Source organism: Salmo trutta, chromosome 24 (genome assembly GCF_901001165.1).
Source record: "Salmo trutta chromosome 24, fSalTru1.1, whole genome shotgun sequence".
In the NCBI taxonomy this organism is placed as follows: domain Eukaryota; kingdom Metazoa; phylum Chordata; class Actinopteri; order Salmoniformes; family Salmonidae; genus Salmo; species Salmo trutta.
In genome coordinates, this window is record NC_042980.1 from 18,948,971 (window position 1) to 18,966,578 (window position 17,608).

Genomic DNA, 17,608 nt, shown 5'->3' on the forward strand with positions numbered 1-17,608 from the left:
TTTGTGATGCTCAATTGTCTTCATGCGCTGTTTGCATCAGGGGCGCAGACCCCCACTGTGGAGCGGCTACCTGACAGGCCCGTCCAATCACATTGATGTGGTTTAAGCATTGTTGTTGACTTCGACCTTTTTTCATTTTTTCAATTAAAAAAGTGTGATTTTGAGAGTGAAAATCTGATAAATCTATAGGAAAACTCATCAAAAAAGACAGGGTGCCTTTTCTTCGCTGGGCAGGTTGTTTGGGAACTTTTTGGCAAAATTAGAGTATACCCACTTCTGCAGGCACCACTGCATAGAGCCGATGGAAAGACAGCAGTCACACACAGTATGATGTTAAAGGATAAGCAGTCCATGAACTCGGACATAATAAGCCAGTAGGTCCTAATCATAAGAATAGAAAAACACAACCATTCATCAATCACATTTATTTATCAAGCCCTTTTTACATCAGCAGATGTCACAAAGTGCTGTACAGAAACCCAGCCTAAAACCCCAAACAGCCAGCAATGCAGATGTAGAAGCACGGTGGCTTGGAAAAACTCCCTAGAAAGGCAGGAACCTAGGAAAAAACCTGGAGAGGAACCAGGCTCTGAGGGGTGGCCAGTCCTCTTCTGGCTGTGCCGGGTGGAGATTATAAGAGTACATGGTCATTAAGGCCAGATTGTTCTTCAAGATGTTCGAATGTTCATAGATGACCAGCAAAGTTTAAAGTGAAACTGACAGTGTTAACTACTTTGCAGATATGAACAGACAGACAATCATAATATAATAATCTGTCAAAAATATACAATTCCCAGTTTATGCTACAAAACCAACTATATAAGAGGTTTTAAAAATAGGTTATATTAGATTCAACGTTCCATGATGTACACAAAGGCATTGTTGGGAGAATAGATGGATGCAGTTCAATGCATGATTTAATATAATCCACCAATACATTTCTTGGTAGCCTAAAGAATATTTCTATCAGGTTGTAAATGACAGCTGACCTGGTACATTGTTTGCTGCCTCCATTCAGGATGCACCGTTTCAGTTTCAATTACTCAATATTCTATATCCGTTGTTCCCCACTGTGTTTGGGTTGGTAATCATTTGTAGAGTGGCTTTATTTTACTATTGTGAACATCTAAAGAATCCATATGTTCTGAAGTATGAGCACTGAAATACTGGACATTTTGAACTGTTGTCATGGTAATGATTTGTCAAAATTACAATCATGGTCTTGAATTGGACTCTCATTGTTCTGGTGTCGGTCTCGGACCCCTTGTCCCCCTCCCGATCTCGGTCTTGACACAGACTCGATTTGCTCCGGTCTTGAATCGGTCTTGCTTTAGGTGGTCTCGAACACAACACTGTTAATGCCCATGATTTTGGAATGAGATGTTCGACAAGCAGGTGTCCCACATACATTTGGTCATGTAGTGTAGTTTAGTGGTAAATAATAGGCCTAATGTCTTAACATATTGTATAGATTTTCCTGTGAGGGTTCACTAAAATCTGCCATTGTTTGGCACAGAAAAACTGTGAACTGTACAGTTTTACGTTTAGTTTGTTTTTGGAATTCTGACAATACCCATGTCAAAATAAGTAATCTGGCTTTTATGTCTCAAATCAACATGATCTCTGCAATTCACGAAGTGCCTCTTCTAACCTGTCCAAGTGCAGCCAAATAGTGTAGCTCAGTTGGTAGGGCATGGCACTTTGTGGGTTTGATGCCCACAGGTAACCAGTATGAAAAAGAATGATGTATGCACTCACTATAAGATGCTCTGGATAAGAGTTTCTGCTAAATGACTAAAATGTAAATGCATAACTTAATGTCCTGTCTTTACCCAAATAATGTTCTCACGTATTCGTATATACTGTGCTTTCAGAAAGTCTTCACACCCCTAGACTTTTACCACATTTTGTTGTTACAGCCTGAATTTAAAATGGATTCAATTGAGATTGTGTCACTGGCCTACACACAGTACCCAATAATGTCAAAGTGGAATTATATTTTGACAAATATATTAAAAATGAAAAGCTGAAATGTCTTGAGTCAATAAGTATTCAACCCCGTTGTTATGGCAAGCCTAAATAAGTTCAGGAGTAACAAGGTGCTTAGCAAGTCACATAATAAGTTGCATGGACTCACTGTGTGCAATAATAGTGTTTAACATGATTCTTGAATGACTACCTCATCTCTGTACCCCACACATACAATTATCTGTAAGGTCTCTCAGTCGAGCAGTGGATTTCAAACACAGATTCAACCACAAAGGCCAGGGAGGTTTTCCAATGCCTCGCAAAGAAGGACACCTATTGGTAGATGGGTAAAAAAAAAAAGAGCCAATATTGAATATCCATTTGAACATGGTGAAGTTATTAATTACACTTTGGATGGTGTATCAATACACCGAGTCACTAGAAAGATAGATACAGGCATCCTTCCTAACTTAGTTGCCGGAGAGGAAGGAAACCGCTCAGGGATTTCACCGTGAAGTCAATGGTGACTTTAAAACAGTTAGAGTTTAATGGCTGTGATAGGAGAAGCTGAGGATGGTAGTTACACAATACTAACCTAAATGACAGAGTGAAAAGAATGAAGCCTGTACAGAATAAAAATATTCCAAAACATGCATTCTGTTTTCAACAAGGCACTAAAGTAAAACAGCAAAAAATGTGGCAAAGAAATTAACTTTACTGAATACAAAGTGTATTGTTTGGAGTAACTACAACACGTCATTGAGTACAGGGCTTAAAGCAAAAGAAAATCCCATGACTGAAATGTATGTCGATCTCAGATCAATTGTCAGGGGGCTAAATTAATCTCCCATTTCATGTAAGAAAGCCATGACCATCATGCTTTTAGGGAAAGAGGATGATTTTGTACATGCAAGTTTGGCTAATTCCATTCTCCTTGCTTAGGGATCCACGGTCCTCCCCAGGATAATTTTTATGTAGAATGACTGAGAAGCTCAGTTCTGGTGACTTTTAAAAAGGACATTCTACTCCGAAATTAATGAAAATAAAATAATGCTGACACTATCTAAAATATAATTTCCACCTCCAAAAATGGGCCCAATAATATATTGGTAAAATTACTTTAACATTTTTTCAACATATTAGACCATGCATATACAGTTGAAGTCAGAAGTTTACATACATCTTAGCCAAAGACATTTAAACTCAGTTTTTCACAATTCCTGACATTAAATCCTAGTAAAAATTCCCTGTCTTAGGTCAGTTAGGATCACCACTTTATTTTGAGATTGTGAAATGTCAGAATAATAGTAGAGAGAATTATTTATTTCAGCTTTTATTTCTTTCATCACATTCCCAGTGGGTCAGAAGTTTACATGTTTAGTATTTGGTAGCATTGCCTATAACATTTTTAACTTGGGTCAAACATTTCGGGTAGCCTTCCACAAGCTTCCCACAATAAGTTGAGTGAATTTTGTCCCATTCCTCCTGACAGAGCTGGTGTAACTGAGTCAGGTTTGTAGGCCTCCTTGCGCACACACACTTTTTCAGTTCTGCCCACACATTTTCTATAGGATTGAGGTCAGGGCTTTGTGATGGCCACGCCAATACCTTGACTTTGTTGTCCTTAAGCCATTTTTCCACAACTTTGGAAGTATGCTTGGGGTCATTGTCCATTTGGAAGACCCATTTGCGACCAAGCTTTAACTTCCTGACTGATGTCTTGAGATGTTGCTTTAATATATCCACATAATTTTCCTCTCTCATGATGCCATTTATTTTGTGAAGTGCACTAGTCCCTCCTGCAGCAAAGCACCCCCACAACATGATGCTGGCACCCCCGTGCTTCACGGTTGGGATGGTGTTCTTTGACTTGCAGGCCTCCCCCTTTTTCCTCCAAACATAACGATGGCCATTATGGCCAAACAGTTCTATTTTTGTTTAATCAGACCAAAGGACATTTCTCCAAAAAGTACAATCTTTGTCCCCATGTGCAGTTGCAAACCGTAGTCTGTCTTTTTTATGGCGGTTTTTGAGTAGTGGCGTCTTCCTTGTTGAGTGGCCTTTCAGGTTATGTTGATATAGGACCAGTTTTACTGTGGATATAGATACTTCTGTACCTGTTTCCTCCAGCATCTTAACAAGGTCCTTTGCTGTTGTTCTGGGATTGATTTGCATTTTTCGCACCAAAGTACATTCATCTCTAGGAGACAGAAGCGAAAACCTCCAGCCACACTCTGCCCTCCGTGGAATGAGTTTGACATGTGATATAGCCTATGCATGGACTATATTATCAGATGGGCTATTAGCAATAAGCATTATCATCCCAACTGATGAAGCATAGTGGTGATAAAATGTGCATAGGGTGAAGCATGAGGTTTGTCCATCTACATTTACCACATTGGACACATCCTGATTTGTTATTATTAATTATATTTTATTATAAATATATAAATAATTATTTGCTCTAAAATGTGATCTGTTACAAAGTATGTCATTGCTCTTTAAGAACTGTTACGCTGCATCTAAGACAACTTATGCTTGATCTGAAAGTGTAGTCGGAGGCGCCGTGAGGAGTGTGACGCAATTGCGGAGCCTCCAGAGTTATGCAGAGGCCAAATTGAACTTCGTACCACATCGCCGTGCTCCTCCCAAATGTATCAATGCGGAAAGCTCCTTATAGCTCCACATTGATATGATTGGTTGACGGTAGGTGGGGCGAGAGTTCCTGTATTAACACCAACTCACTTCTTTGGCAACCGCTCTGCTACGCGAACCAGAAGACGTAGGAATGCCCCATAAGTGCTAGAAACTCTGGTTGTAAAATATGCGTATTCTGACCTTGAATTTAAGCATGAGAATGGCATGCTGTTCACCCCGCCACACCTGTGAAGCCCAAAGGTGATTCTAACATGTATTGGCTATGGGGTGTGAATACTTATGTAATGAGATATTTCTGTATTTCCAATACATTTGCAAAAATCTCTAAAAAACGTTTTCACTGTCATTATGGGATATTGTGTATCGATGACTGAGAAAAATAAATAATTTAACAAACTTTGAATTCAGGCTGTAACAAAATGTGGAATAAGTCAAGGGGTATGTGCATTTGGGAAGTATTCAGACCCCCTTGAACTTTTCCACATTTTGTTACGTTACAGCCTTATTCTAAAATGGATTCAATTGTTTTTTTCTTTCATCAATTTACACACAAACCATAACGACAAAGCAAAAAAAACTTTTAGTGTAGCAAATGTATTATAAACTCACATAAGTATTCAGACCCTTTACTTTGCTGAAAAACCTTTGGTATGACGCTGCAAGCTTGGCACACTTGTATTTGGGGAGTTTCTCGCAGATCCTCTCAAGCACTGTCAAGTTGGATGGGGAGCGGCGCTGCACAGCTATTTTCAGGTCTCTCCAGAGATGTTAGATCAGTTTCAAGTCTGGGCTCTTGCTGGGCCACTCAGAGACTTGTCCCAAAGCCACTCCTGTGTTGTGTGCTTAAGGTTTTTGTCCTGTTGGAAGGTGAACCTTCTCCCCAGTCTGAGGTCCTGAGCAGGATTTCATCAACAAGCTCTCTGTACTTTGCTCCGATCATCTTTCCCTCGATCCGGACAAATCTCCCACTCCCTGCCGCTGAATAATATTTCCACACATGATAATGCCACCACCATGCTTCACCGTAGGGATGGTGCCAGGTTTCCTCCAGACATGACGCTTGGCATTCAGGCCAGAGTGTTGAGTCTTAGTTTCATCAGACCAGAGAATGTTGTTTCTGAGTCTTTCGGTGCCTTTTACTGAGGAGGAGCTTCCGTCTGGCCACTAACAGGATGCACCTGAGCAAAATTTCGAGTCTCATAGCAAAGGGTCTAAATACTTATGTAAATAAATATATTTTTGTACATTTGCTGTCATTATGAGGTGTTGTGTGTAGATTGACAATTGTTATTTATTCCATTTTAGAATAAGGCTGTAACATAAAATGTGGAAAAAGTCAAGGGATCTGAATACTTAATGCACTGCAGGAGTACTTACTAATGTACAAGCAACAAAGATCTTTGGTTCACTGTGATATCACTGCATGACATAAGACCTGACTTCCACTTAATTAAAGCACAAAATCAAAAAAAAGGTATAGAGCCAGCCAAAAGCTTGTTTATTGAAAAACATGTATTTTTATTCCCATAATTAAATGAGAGCGGTACAGTGGTTTCTCATGTTCAACTAGTAGTAGAAACAACCCATTCTACTGCCGAAGGAGGCAGTTTATGCCAAGGGGGCCACAGCCTTGGTATAAAAACACACAGCTACACACACAGCCCCTTCCACCAGACCAGAGAGAGCCCTCATACATTTTCATTAAGTTGAGTTTTGTCATCTGGGTTACTGACTGTTAAATAAAACACAAAAAGGTTGTTAATAATGCAGCTGTCAACATATCCTTTAGACAAGGACTTCAATCAACACCTCTGTCTCAACCCTTCAACACAGTACAGTAGACATGTTAGAATACTGAAGGATCCCCTGGCCGGTCGTATTCTAAGAGGCTGAATTAATCAAATAACAGTTTCAACACAAATCATCTCTGTTCGAAGGCCAACGGTCAGGAGGTTAACTTGATTACATCTACCCATGCAAGGGAGGAGCAGGGTACAGGCTTGGACAAGAGAAACATAACAGAAAATCATAGCCCTAATATCTGCATTATCCTCCGTTAGACCGACCGACACGCACTCAGGAAACTCACCGGGTCAGAGAGGGAGGAGAGAGTGAGACAGTGTTATTGCACTACATCTGCTGGGTAGAGTTGCCGTTCCAAGTGTTATTCTCATCCTCACTGTCCTCGTGGTTCCGTAGCCTGTGGATTTTTCCGTCTTGTTTGAAGTCTGCTGGTTGCTTCTCCAGTGTGCGTTTGCGAAGGGTTTCTCTGAGAAAGTGGAAATGGAAATAAATAACCCAACTAGGCCTTAAACATGTTTTATTGGTATGTAACTGTTATGAAAGTTGTATTGTCAATTTTGTTAAAACGCCACTTTAAACGTGTACATGACACTGCAACAAAATTTCCCCATGGGGACAATGAAGTCACTAAGTAGGCTTTAGAGCACCCAACCACACTGCTCAATCAAACCCCTAGATTCATTCTCCAAATTCTTTGCACTCTGGTTACAACAAATCATGTTAAAATGTGGCTGTTATGACCCCTAACAACAATTAACCTGGACCAGTAGACCAGCTTAACCATTCAATTACATTGTAACAACATTTTGTCACTAACTCGTAACCACAATGTACCACCACAACAATCTCAGCTACTCTTAAAAATATGCCTGTACACCATGAGTACATAGAAGACTCTGCTGGATGGGGCCTCACCTCTTTGGTTCACCAGATGAGGATGAGGAGCCAGAGGCAGTGTTGGGCCGCTGGGCTGGGCCTCTGGGGCCTGCTGCTCCAGGGATAGGGGGGCTGGTGAAGAGGAAGCCACTCAGGAACCTCCACACAGCCAGCAGAGGGTAGAGGATGGTACCCAGCACAGCCCAGATACCCCCTCCAGCTGTCGACTGGACTACCATGTTGCTAGGCCGTCCCGTTTGCTGGAAGGATTTAGAAGGATATAAAACACTTTATTCTCAATGCTATCATTCTACTGGGGAAACCAGAGAAAAAGATGGGAACTTTTTGCTTGTTTTCCCAAAACAAACATTGGGAGCTACATAACATTCGGAAAGTATGCAGACCCCTTCCCTTTTCCCACATTTTGTTACGCTACAGCCTTATTCTGAAATAGATTCAATTATTTTATTCCCCTCAATCTACACACAATACCCCATAGTGACAAAGCAAAAACAGGTTTAGACATTTTTGCAAAAAAACAGAAATAGCTTATTTACATAAGTATCGAGAACCTTTGCTATAAGACTTGAAATTGAGCTCAGGTGCATCCTGTTTCCATTGATCATCCTTGAGATGTTTCTGCAACTTGATTGGAGTCCACCTGTAGTAAATTCAATTGATTGGACATGATTTGGAAAGGCACACACCTGTCTATATAAAGTCCCACAGTTGACAATGCATGTCAGAGCAAAACAAGAGCTAGAGCTCCGAGACAGGATTGTGTCAAGGCACAGATCTGGGGAAGGGTACCAAACAATGTCTGCAGCATTGAAGGTCCCCAAGAACACAGTGGCCTCCATCATTCTTAAATGGAAGAAGTTTAGAACCACCAAGACTCTTCCTAGATCAATAGGAGGAGAAGGGCCTTGGTCAGGGAGGTGACCAAGAACACAATGGTCACCCTGACAAAGCTCCAGAGTTCCTCTGTGTAGATGGTTGTCCTTCAGGACGATTCTCCCATCTCTGCAGCACTCTACCAATCTGGCTTTTATGGTAGTGGCCAGGTGGAAGCCACTCCTCAGTAAAAGGCACGACAGCCCACTTGGAGTTTGCCAAAGGCACCTAAAGGACTCTCAGACCATGAGAAACAAGATTCTCTGGTCTGATGAAACCAAGATTGAACTCTTTGTCCTGAATGCCAAGCGTCACGTCTGGAGGAAACCTGGCACCATCCCTACGGTGAAGCATGGTGGTGGCAGCATCATGCTGTGGGGATGTTTTTCAGCGGCAGGGACTGTGAGACTAATCAGGATCGAGGGAAAGATGAACGGAGCAAAGTACAGAGAGATCCTTAATGAAAACCTGCTCCAGAGTACTAAGGACCTCAGACTGGGGTGAAGCTTCACCTTCCAACAGGACAACAACCCTAAGCACACAGCCAGGACAACGCAGGAGTGGTTTTGGGGCAAGTCTCTGAATGTCCTTGAGTGGCCCAGCCAGAGCCCGGATTTGAACCTGATCGAACATCTCTGGAGACCTGAAAATAGCTGTGCACCGACGCTCCCCATCCAACTTGACAGACCTTGAGAGGATCTGCAAAGAACAATGGGAGAAACTCTCCAAATACAGGTGTGCCAAGCTTGTAGCATCATACCGGAGAAGACTCAATGCTGAAATCGCTGCCAAAGATGCTTCAAAGTACTGAGTAAAGGGTCTGAATACCTATGTGAATTTGAAGGTTTTTTATTTTTAATAAATTTGCTACAATTTCAACACAACTGTTTTTGCTTTGTCATTATGGGGTATTGTTTGTAGGTTGATGAGAGGAGGGGAAAAAAACATTTCGTGCATTTTAGAATAAGGCTGTAACGTAACAAAATGTTGAAAAAGTCAAGGGGTCTGAATACTTTCCGAATGCAACTGTACACAAAGACACCTAAGAGGCGTAAATATAAAACTGTGCAGCGATTCTATGACACTGTCTTGTGAATTCTCAAAATGGGAGATGTAGCTATGGACACTAGATACCAGTAGTCATCAATATTAGCAGAGGTTTACAGAGAGAAATAGGGAGCTCACTCACAGGCAGCAGCACTATTGAAGCACTGGGGGCCAGGTCAAGCTCCAGAAGAGTCTTGTCCAGGTCGTCAGCGGTAAACTCTCTGCGAGGGAACACGGTTGCCAGGGAGAAGTTGCCATACCTATTTCCCACTTCCTGAGAGGAGAAATAAACTCTTAAGTGACAGCCAGCATTATGATATTTAATATCATATTCCACCAAAGAGGATGAACATGTTCTTAATAGTCACTTGTCCAACTCTTAAATTATATTGAGTTAGAAAAAGTATCTTACATTGACAGCGAACTGCCGAGCTTCCTGCAGTCTGGCCTCTGAGGGGAACTGGTTGGTGAAGAATAAACCATCTGGTAGACGGAACTGTATTCTGGCTATGGCGCTGGAGGACAGTAACACACAGTTTGATGACAATCTAGAATTACATTAGCAGTGACATACAATATAAAACTTATTGAATAGTTTAAACTTTTTTTTTATTGAAAGTGACTGCTTTAAAACTTCCTCATGGATATATAACTTCCTCCCTAGCCCTGTGACTGTAGAATAGCTCCATACCTCCTCTCCCTTTGTGCATTCTCCTTCTTGGCCTCTGTCTCTGCCTGTCTGGCCTGCAGTGCTGCCAGCCGGGCTGCCTCCACCTCATCCTTGTTGTTGGCATAGCGGGCAGCTCTGTCAGCGCGGTCCTGTGGGGATAAAGGTGCATCAGCAAAGCCACTACCCTCCTCCCACACCAAACAATGGCTATTTCATCAACAAACCCTGCAGTGCTCATTTAGGCCACTAGAGGGAGTTATGAGGGAAAGTTCAATCAGAGAGGCCCAACCAGGGATTAGTTATGAGTGAAAGTGTGATGTGTTTGTTTACCAGGGCGATCTGTGCTTTGACACGCTCCCTGGCAGCCTTCTCCTCTGCCTTATCCCTGTTCCGCTCATCCATAATGCGTTTGGTCTTCTCATCCTCATTCTTCCTCTTGAAGTCAAGCATCTCCTTCCCCATCTTCCTTCTCTCCATCTCCTTCTTTATTTCACCCTGACCATCATCACACAGAAATAGATACAGGTGCACACAAGCATTAACACCAAAATCGCCAGTTTGATTTTGTAAGTAAAAGGAATCGGCCCAAAAAAATAAGCCCCGTCCTGCTCCTTAACTTTTCTTAAAATGTTTGTCTTTTACATTACTCAGAATTTACTAATCACAAACAGTAAAGTGTTAAGGGCTTTTTTTTACCTGTCGTTTGGCGACGAGTATGAATCGAGGGCCAACCAGCGAGAGCGTACAGGTCGCAATGGTGGGTAGTGTATGGCACTGTGATAGACTGCATCCAGTTTGTTGAGAAGAATGTTGGAGGCTATTTTATAGATGACATCACCAAAGTCGAGGATCGGTAGGATGGTCAGTTTTACGAGGGTATGTTTGGCAGCATGAGTGAAGGATGCTTTGTTGCGCTATAGGAAGCCGATTCTAGATTTAATTTTGGAAATACTTAATGTGAGTCTGGAAGGAGAGTTTACAGTCTAACCAGACACCCAGGTATTTGTAGTTGTCCACGTATTTTAAGTCAGAGCCGTCCAGAGTAGTGATGCAGGACAGGTGGGCAGTGATCGATTGAATAGCATGCATTTAGTTTTACTTGCGTTGAAGAGCAGTTGGAGGCCACGGAAGGAGAGTTGTATGGCATTGAAGCTCGTCTGGAGGTTAGTTAACACAGTGTCCAAAGAGGGGCCAGAAGTATACAGAATGGTGTCGTCTGCGTAGAGGTGGATCAGAGAATCACCAGCAGCAAGAGCAACATCATTGATGTATACAGAGAAGAGAGTCAGCCTAAGAATTGTGGTGATTGACAGAGTCGAAAGCCCTGGCCAGGTCAATGAATACGGCTGCACAGTAATGTCTCTTATCGATGGCGGTTATGATTGTCGTTTAGGACCTTGAGCGTGGCTGAGGTGCACCCATGACCAGCTCTGAAACCAGATTGCATAGCGGAGAAGGTACGGTGGGATTCGAAATGGTCGGTAATCTGTTTGTTAACTTGGCTTTTGAAGACCTTAGAAAGACAGGGTTGGATAGATATAGGTCTGTAGCAGTTTGGGTCTAGAGTGTCACCCCCTTTGAAGAGGGGGATGACCGCGGCAGCTTTCCAATCTTTGGGAATCACAAACGATACGAAAGAGAGGTTCAACAGGCTAGTAATAGGGGTTGCAACAATTTCGGCAGATAATTTTAGAAAGAAAGGGTCCAGATTGTCTAGCCCGGCTGATTTGTATGGGTCCATATTTTGCAGCTCTTTCAGAACATCAGCTATCTGGATTTGGGTGAAGGAGAAATGGTGGGGGCTTTGGTGGGTTGCTGTGGAGGGTGCCGGGCAGTTGACCGGGGTAGGGGTAGCCAGGTGGAAAGCATGGCCAGCTGTAGAGAAATGCTTATTGAAATTCTCAATTATAGCGGATTTATCGGTGGTAACAGTGTTTCCTAGCCTCAGAGCAGTGGGCAGCTGGGAGGAGGTGTTCTTATTCTCCATGGACTTTAGTGTCCCAGAACTTTTTGGAGTTAGCACTACAGGATGCAAATTTCTAGCCTTAGCTTTTCTAACTGCCTGTGTATATTTGTTCCTAACTTCCCTGAAAAGTTGCATATCACGGGGGCTATTCAATGCTAATGCAGAACACCACAGGATGTTTTTGTGCTGGTCAAGGGCAGACAAGTCTGGAGTGAACCAAGGACTATATCTATTCCTAGTTCTACATTTTTTGAGTGGGGCATGCTTATTTAAGATGGTGAGGAAGGCTCTTTTAAAGAATAGCCAGGCATCATCTACTGACGTTGGGGCACAATATAGAGTCTGATACAATCAGAAACTAATTTCACACATAAGAGTTAGCCTAAAGACAAGATTAAAATGACAATAGTATGATGACTGACAATATCAGTTGTCAAATTGTACATGAAGATGGGCACATCTTGGAATTGACAGAGAAAGGAGCACCACTTTATCAAATTCTCCTTCAGAGTCACATTCAGGTAAAACTCTGATTGTATCAGCAATAGCATATTCTGCAGTTTCTAAGACACTTTTGTCAAATAACTCAATTCAAGAGCTGCAGCTCTATTTCCAAATATTACTTTTTCAAAGCATAACCGTGCTGTCCATGGGGCAGCATTGCTCAGGTTGCTAAGCAAAGACTAGTAACATAATAAACGTAAAATATGCTATTTTGTCAATTTTTACATAAACGTTATTATTTCCACAATGTTTTTTTTAGGCCTGCCAACAACAAGAAAAAATGATTTTCTTTGTGATGGATTTAACTCTTGAACTAGTGGTTATTCATTTTTAACTTATAGCCTAGAGTAACAAACTAATGAAAATTGAATAATATTCTTTGAAATAGTTGTTTTCATATTCTAATGTTACCTAAGACCTTCATAAACACAACCAAATGATTATTCTTCCCATAGCATATATGAAATGTATTTATTAGACTGTTAGAATGTTGACCCATCATTGGTTGGGAGGGGGTTCCAACGAGGCCGGGTGTATGCTTATGGAGCCGCCCGACAACGTTCTCTAGTGGATACTTATAGGCTGAAAGGCCCGGCCATTCTATTATTAATAGGCAGTCCTTACTATGTATACAAATTGAGATTAGGCAAAATTTGCATTAATGCGGTGTCAATATGGGACACCAATGTCTACAGTTATTCTTTACCTCCTCCTCTCCTTTCTTTTTCTGCTCCCGTCTTTCCTCCAGTTTCTTTGTTAACCTACAGAAGGAAAGGTTTCAGTTTGAAAAGATAAAGCAAGTTTCAACCTTTTGTCCCACCTCCGTTGTGTGTGTGTGTATATAGGTCCTACCTCTCCACCTTGGCATCGAGGCCTTCGTCAGGCTGAGAGCTGGTTGACACGTCCTCTGATGATGCGCTCCTGTCATCCCCAAAGGTCACAACCTCTGAGGCCGAGGGGCCGCCTTCTTCTGCTGGCCTGGACAGGGATTCTGGGTTGGACCACATCAAAGCAATCATTATCAGCAATCATGACAGTGTCTCAACTTCAATCTCTCAATCAACAGGACACATATCAAATAACATGCACAGACATGCATTTACATATAGCCCAAGTACTTGTAATTTTGTTGCATTGCTTTTCAGTAAAATTACTTAATCAACATTCCAAAGTGACCCCTCACACAAACACACCTTTAGACATTGCTGGTGCTGCTGCACTGTCTGTGTCTGCTGGTGGTGTGTGGCTGGGCTGGAGCTCCTGTGAGGTTGAGGGGGGCTGTGCTGGGGCTGGCTCTGAGGCTACCGTGGCTCGTGGGAGCCCCTCCATGGGAGCCCCTGCATCCGCTCCCTCACCTGCCATCTGCTGAGCGTGCATCTGTTAGGCACAAGAAATGCATGTTAAGTGTGACATGCTCTAGGCTGGCTGATGCGCAACGCACATGACTACACAGCGAGCTGGAGACTTCGAGAGCAGGTGTCAGCCAAACTAGATACCCTTTACCTTACATCTATCTCAGTGCTCTTGGAGACCATTTACTGATGTTGTTTAAGTGTTTTCTGTGTTATAATTGGCTATCATACCTGTTTGACTTTGTCAATTCTTTTCATGAGTTCCTCTGCTGAGACACTCCCGGCAACAACTTCCAGGGGGATTCCATTCTCTCCGATAAAGAAACTGGACGGGATGCACACCACTGGGTCTTTTTCAGAAAGTTAAAGGCAAACCAACCATGCTCAGAAAAATAATAAGAAATGGGATTGGACTTATAATTGCATGATCTAGAACAGGTATTCCCAAACTGGGGTACGCCAAATAAAAATGTATTTTTTTCCTTCTTCACATTTCCAACAGTACATTTATATTTTCCACTGGGGCTATACATTTGAGTGAGTTGTCCCCCCCCCCTCACTTGAGTAGCATCGTTTCACTGCCAAAAATGTAATTAAACCGCCAAAAATGTTATTAAACCATCTATTGTTTATCCGAAATAACAACACAATGTCAAATACAGGTAGCCTAGTCAAATAATTAACATCCAATCACATTAAACGTTACTCTTGCGGGACACCTTCACTCTTGCGCAGACATTTAGAAACATGACAATTAGAAAAATAAGCCACGGGAGTTTTTTGAGCAAGAATAAAGATGACTTTCAAGAAGTAATATGTATAAAAGCAACAGATACCATTAATAAAAAGGGGCTAGAAGCATCTTATATGGTGAGGTACCAAGTGGCTAGGACAGGCAAGCCCCATACTATTGTGGAGGACTTAATTCTTCCTGCTGCCACGGATATGTCTGGGACAATGCTGGGGGAAAAGGCAAAAAAAACTACACAGACAATGCCTCCATCAAACAACACTGTTTCATGACGCTTCAGGCAGGAGGTGTTTTGAAACAATTACTGCTTCGCATACAAGACAGTGAAATAATGTATTTTCTGCACCATGCAATGATATGGGCAGCGACCATGTAACGCTTTTACAACATACAGAAGTGCGCTGATTATCAAGGGGCAAAGTGTTGACATGTTATTTTTTTTTAATTGAGAGACGAGCTTAAAGTTTTCTTGACTGACCATAATTTTCACTTGTCTGACCGCTTGTATGATGACGAGAATCTCACAATAACTGGCCTATCTGGGTGATGTTTTTTCTCACCTGAATGATCTGAATCTAGTATTACAGGGACTCTCCGCAACTATATTCAATGTGCGGGACAAAATTGAGGCTATGATTAAGAAGTTAGAGATCTTTTCTGTCTGCATTAACAAGAACAACACACAGGTTTTTCCATCATTGTATGATTTCTTTGTGTGCAAATTAACTCAAGCTTACGGACAATGTCAAACGTGATATAGCGAAGCACCTGAGTGAGTTGGGTGTGGAATTACGCAGGTACTTTCCCGAAACGGACGACAACTGGATTCGTTATCCCTTTCATGCCCTGCCTCCAGTCCACTTACCGATATTGCGGTTCTGTGAAAATGTAATTTAATCAGAAGCCACTGACAGATTTCTGGATAGGGCTGCGCTCAGAGTTTCTTGCTTTGGCAAATCGCGCTGTTAAGACACTGATGCCCTCTGCAACCACGGACCTATGTGAGAGTGTATTCTCAGACCTCACTAGCATGATAACTAAATACAGGCACAGACCGTGTGGAAAATGATTTAAGACTGAGACTCTCTCCAATACAACCCAACATTGCAGAGTTATGTGAATCCTTTCAAGCACACCCTTCTCATTAACCTATGGTGAGTTATTCACAATTTCTTATGAACAAATAAGGTTTTATATGTAAGATGGCTAAATAAAAGAGCAAAATGATTGATTATATTATTATTTGTTCCCTGGTCCTATAAGGGCTTTGTCGTCACTTCCCACAAGCCAGGTTGTGACAAAAACTTACACTCATTCTTCTGTTTAATAAATGTATTGTATAGTGTGTGTGTGTGTGTGTGTGTGTGTGTGTGTGTGTGTGTAGCAGGCTTACAATGATGGCAAAACACAACATTTGAGAGTGCGCTGACCCTGGTGCTAGAGGGGGTACGCAGCTGGAGGTTGAACGTTTGAAGGAATACGGACTATAAAAGGTTTGGGAACCACTGATCTAGAATATGTCTGAAAGACAAAGCTTTAGGGAAATCAAGCCTTAGGGACCACAAACACAACAAAGAACCCTTTGGAGAGGAAGGATACAGATTTGGGAGAACTGTGTGCATGTCTCACTGCAAGAAAAGAAAAACATTAAACATAAAATGCATCACATTTGTTAGTATTTCCATTTTGATAGTGCTGTACATAAAGAGTGTACATCATATCCACACAAGTGTAGGAGGATTCCATTATAAAGGCTACCTCTTGGAATCAACCTTGATTGCAACACAGCAGTTACAGGAGGCCTCGGCCACTCTGTCGTCCTCCCAACTGGACATCATTTGTCCTGACACCTCATCGTCGCCTAGTAGAGAACAAGAATGTCAGCTTCAGAAGTGGTGAATCACTCGTCCTACGACACTCAATGCCCAGTTCCCACAATACAAGTCTGTGGTGTTGGTGTAGCGGACTAAACTCCACTCCATGGTGAAGGAAGGAGTTTAGTCCGCTAGTGTTGGTGGTGACAGTCGCCATCCAGAATAATTGCGACTCGTTAGCTTGCCAGTCAGCCAGTTTATTGTCAACTAGCGATTAACATACTAACGTTAGTAGGAAGCTAGCCAAAGCTAACTATCTAAATCGCATTAATTAACGTTAGTTAGTTGCAATTTGACAGCTGTCATTCCTTTTCGTTTTGACAAGTTAGTATTGGCTACATCGACACTTCGAGTTTCATGTTGTTGACATGCATAACTAGTTAAATAGCTGACTGACAATGACAGGGCTCGTTTGCTCTCCCGAGCTTGACAGTTTTATTCGCTACTACGGCGAATCTTTCGACTGGTTAGCTTTGCTAGCATACACATCTGCGCTAGCTAATCTACAAAACAATACCTGTTATTACGACGACGAAGATGGAGCTCTGTTGTTTTGCGGAGATAATGGCTGCTGGAATAGAGCCTTCAAACCAAATCATTTTAATAAAATGTGTTGGCTTTTCCTGTTTAATCGTTTCAATCCTGTAAATGCCTAGAACGTTCAATCTCGTCACAGGAACTAACGGAGAATGATGGAAGTTGTAGTCCATAGTTACGTATGCTTCCTTATGGGACTTGAAGTCCGTTCATTGTCACCAAATTAACAGTAGATGGCGCTGTGGTACTGATGAAGTAATTGGTGCAGATAACTGTCCCCCACGATGAACTCTGACGTGGGACTGGATCTCGCTCAGTCCATTTGTACATAGTCACACGAGATCTCAGTCACCACAGGTACGATTTTGACGAAATTTTGGTGAATGATGCGTCTTGCCATAGAGATCCGGCATTTACAAAATTAAAGACTATATATTATAGTGACAAGATAGTCACATGACCACTATAACAATGGAAATAAAGTGCCACAGTATGAGTCATAATACCCTTAAAACCTAGAGGTCAAACAGGGAAATGGTTCCAATCGTTTTCCACCATTCATTCTTCCCATAGGAGTTCTTAAATACACTTAAAATAAGGGCTGCATTTCGTGTAGGCTTACCCTGGCGTGACGTTTTGATAACTGTGTAAATCTCTCTATGACTAATCAATATATTCGCCTTTATTTATGCTACAAAAATGAAACGC

General features: G+C 41.9%; 1 protein-coding gene across 2 annotated transcripts; it reads right to left on the reverse strand.

Moving 5' to 3' along the window:
• Positions 1-6,103: 6,103 nt before the first annotated feature.
• On the reverse strand, positions 6,104-17,052 carry LOC115160861 (UBX domain-containing protein 4). 2 transcript variants are annotated; one of them, XM_029711347.1, is made up of 13 exons: positions 16,881-17,052; positions 16,248-16,350; positions 16,089-16,117; positions 13,970-14,088; positions 13,580-13,763; positions 13,239-13,377; positions 13,093-13,147; positions 10,247-10,399; positions 9,938-10,065; positions 9,659-9,761; positions 9,389-9,520; positions 7,345-7,565; positions 6,104-6,895 (listed from the first exon to the last, which is right to left on the reverse strand). In XM_029711347.1, the coding sequence occupies exons 1-13, from the start codon at positions 16,960-16,962 to the stop codon at positions 6,757-6,759; spliced, it is 1,587 nt and encodes a 528-aa protein (XP_029567207.1). In that variant the 5' UTR covers positions 16,963-17,052; the 3' UTR covers positions 6,104-6,756. The 2 variants fall into 2 exon arrangements, with proteins under 2 accessions (XP_029567207.1, XP_029567205.1); XM_029711345.1 differs by having other exon boundaries at positions 10,247-10,411.
• Positions 17,053-17,608: the final 556 nt, after the last annotated feature.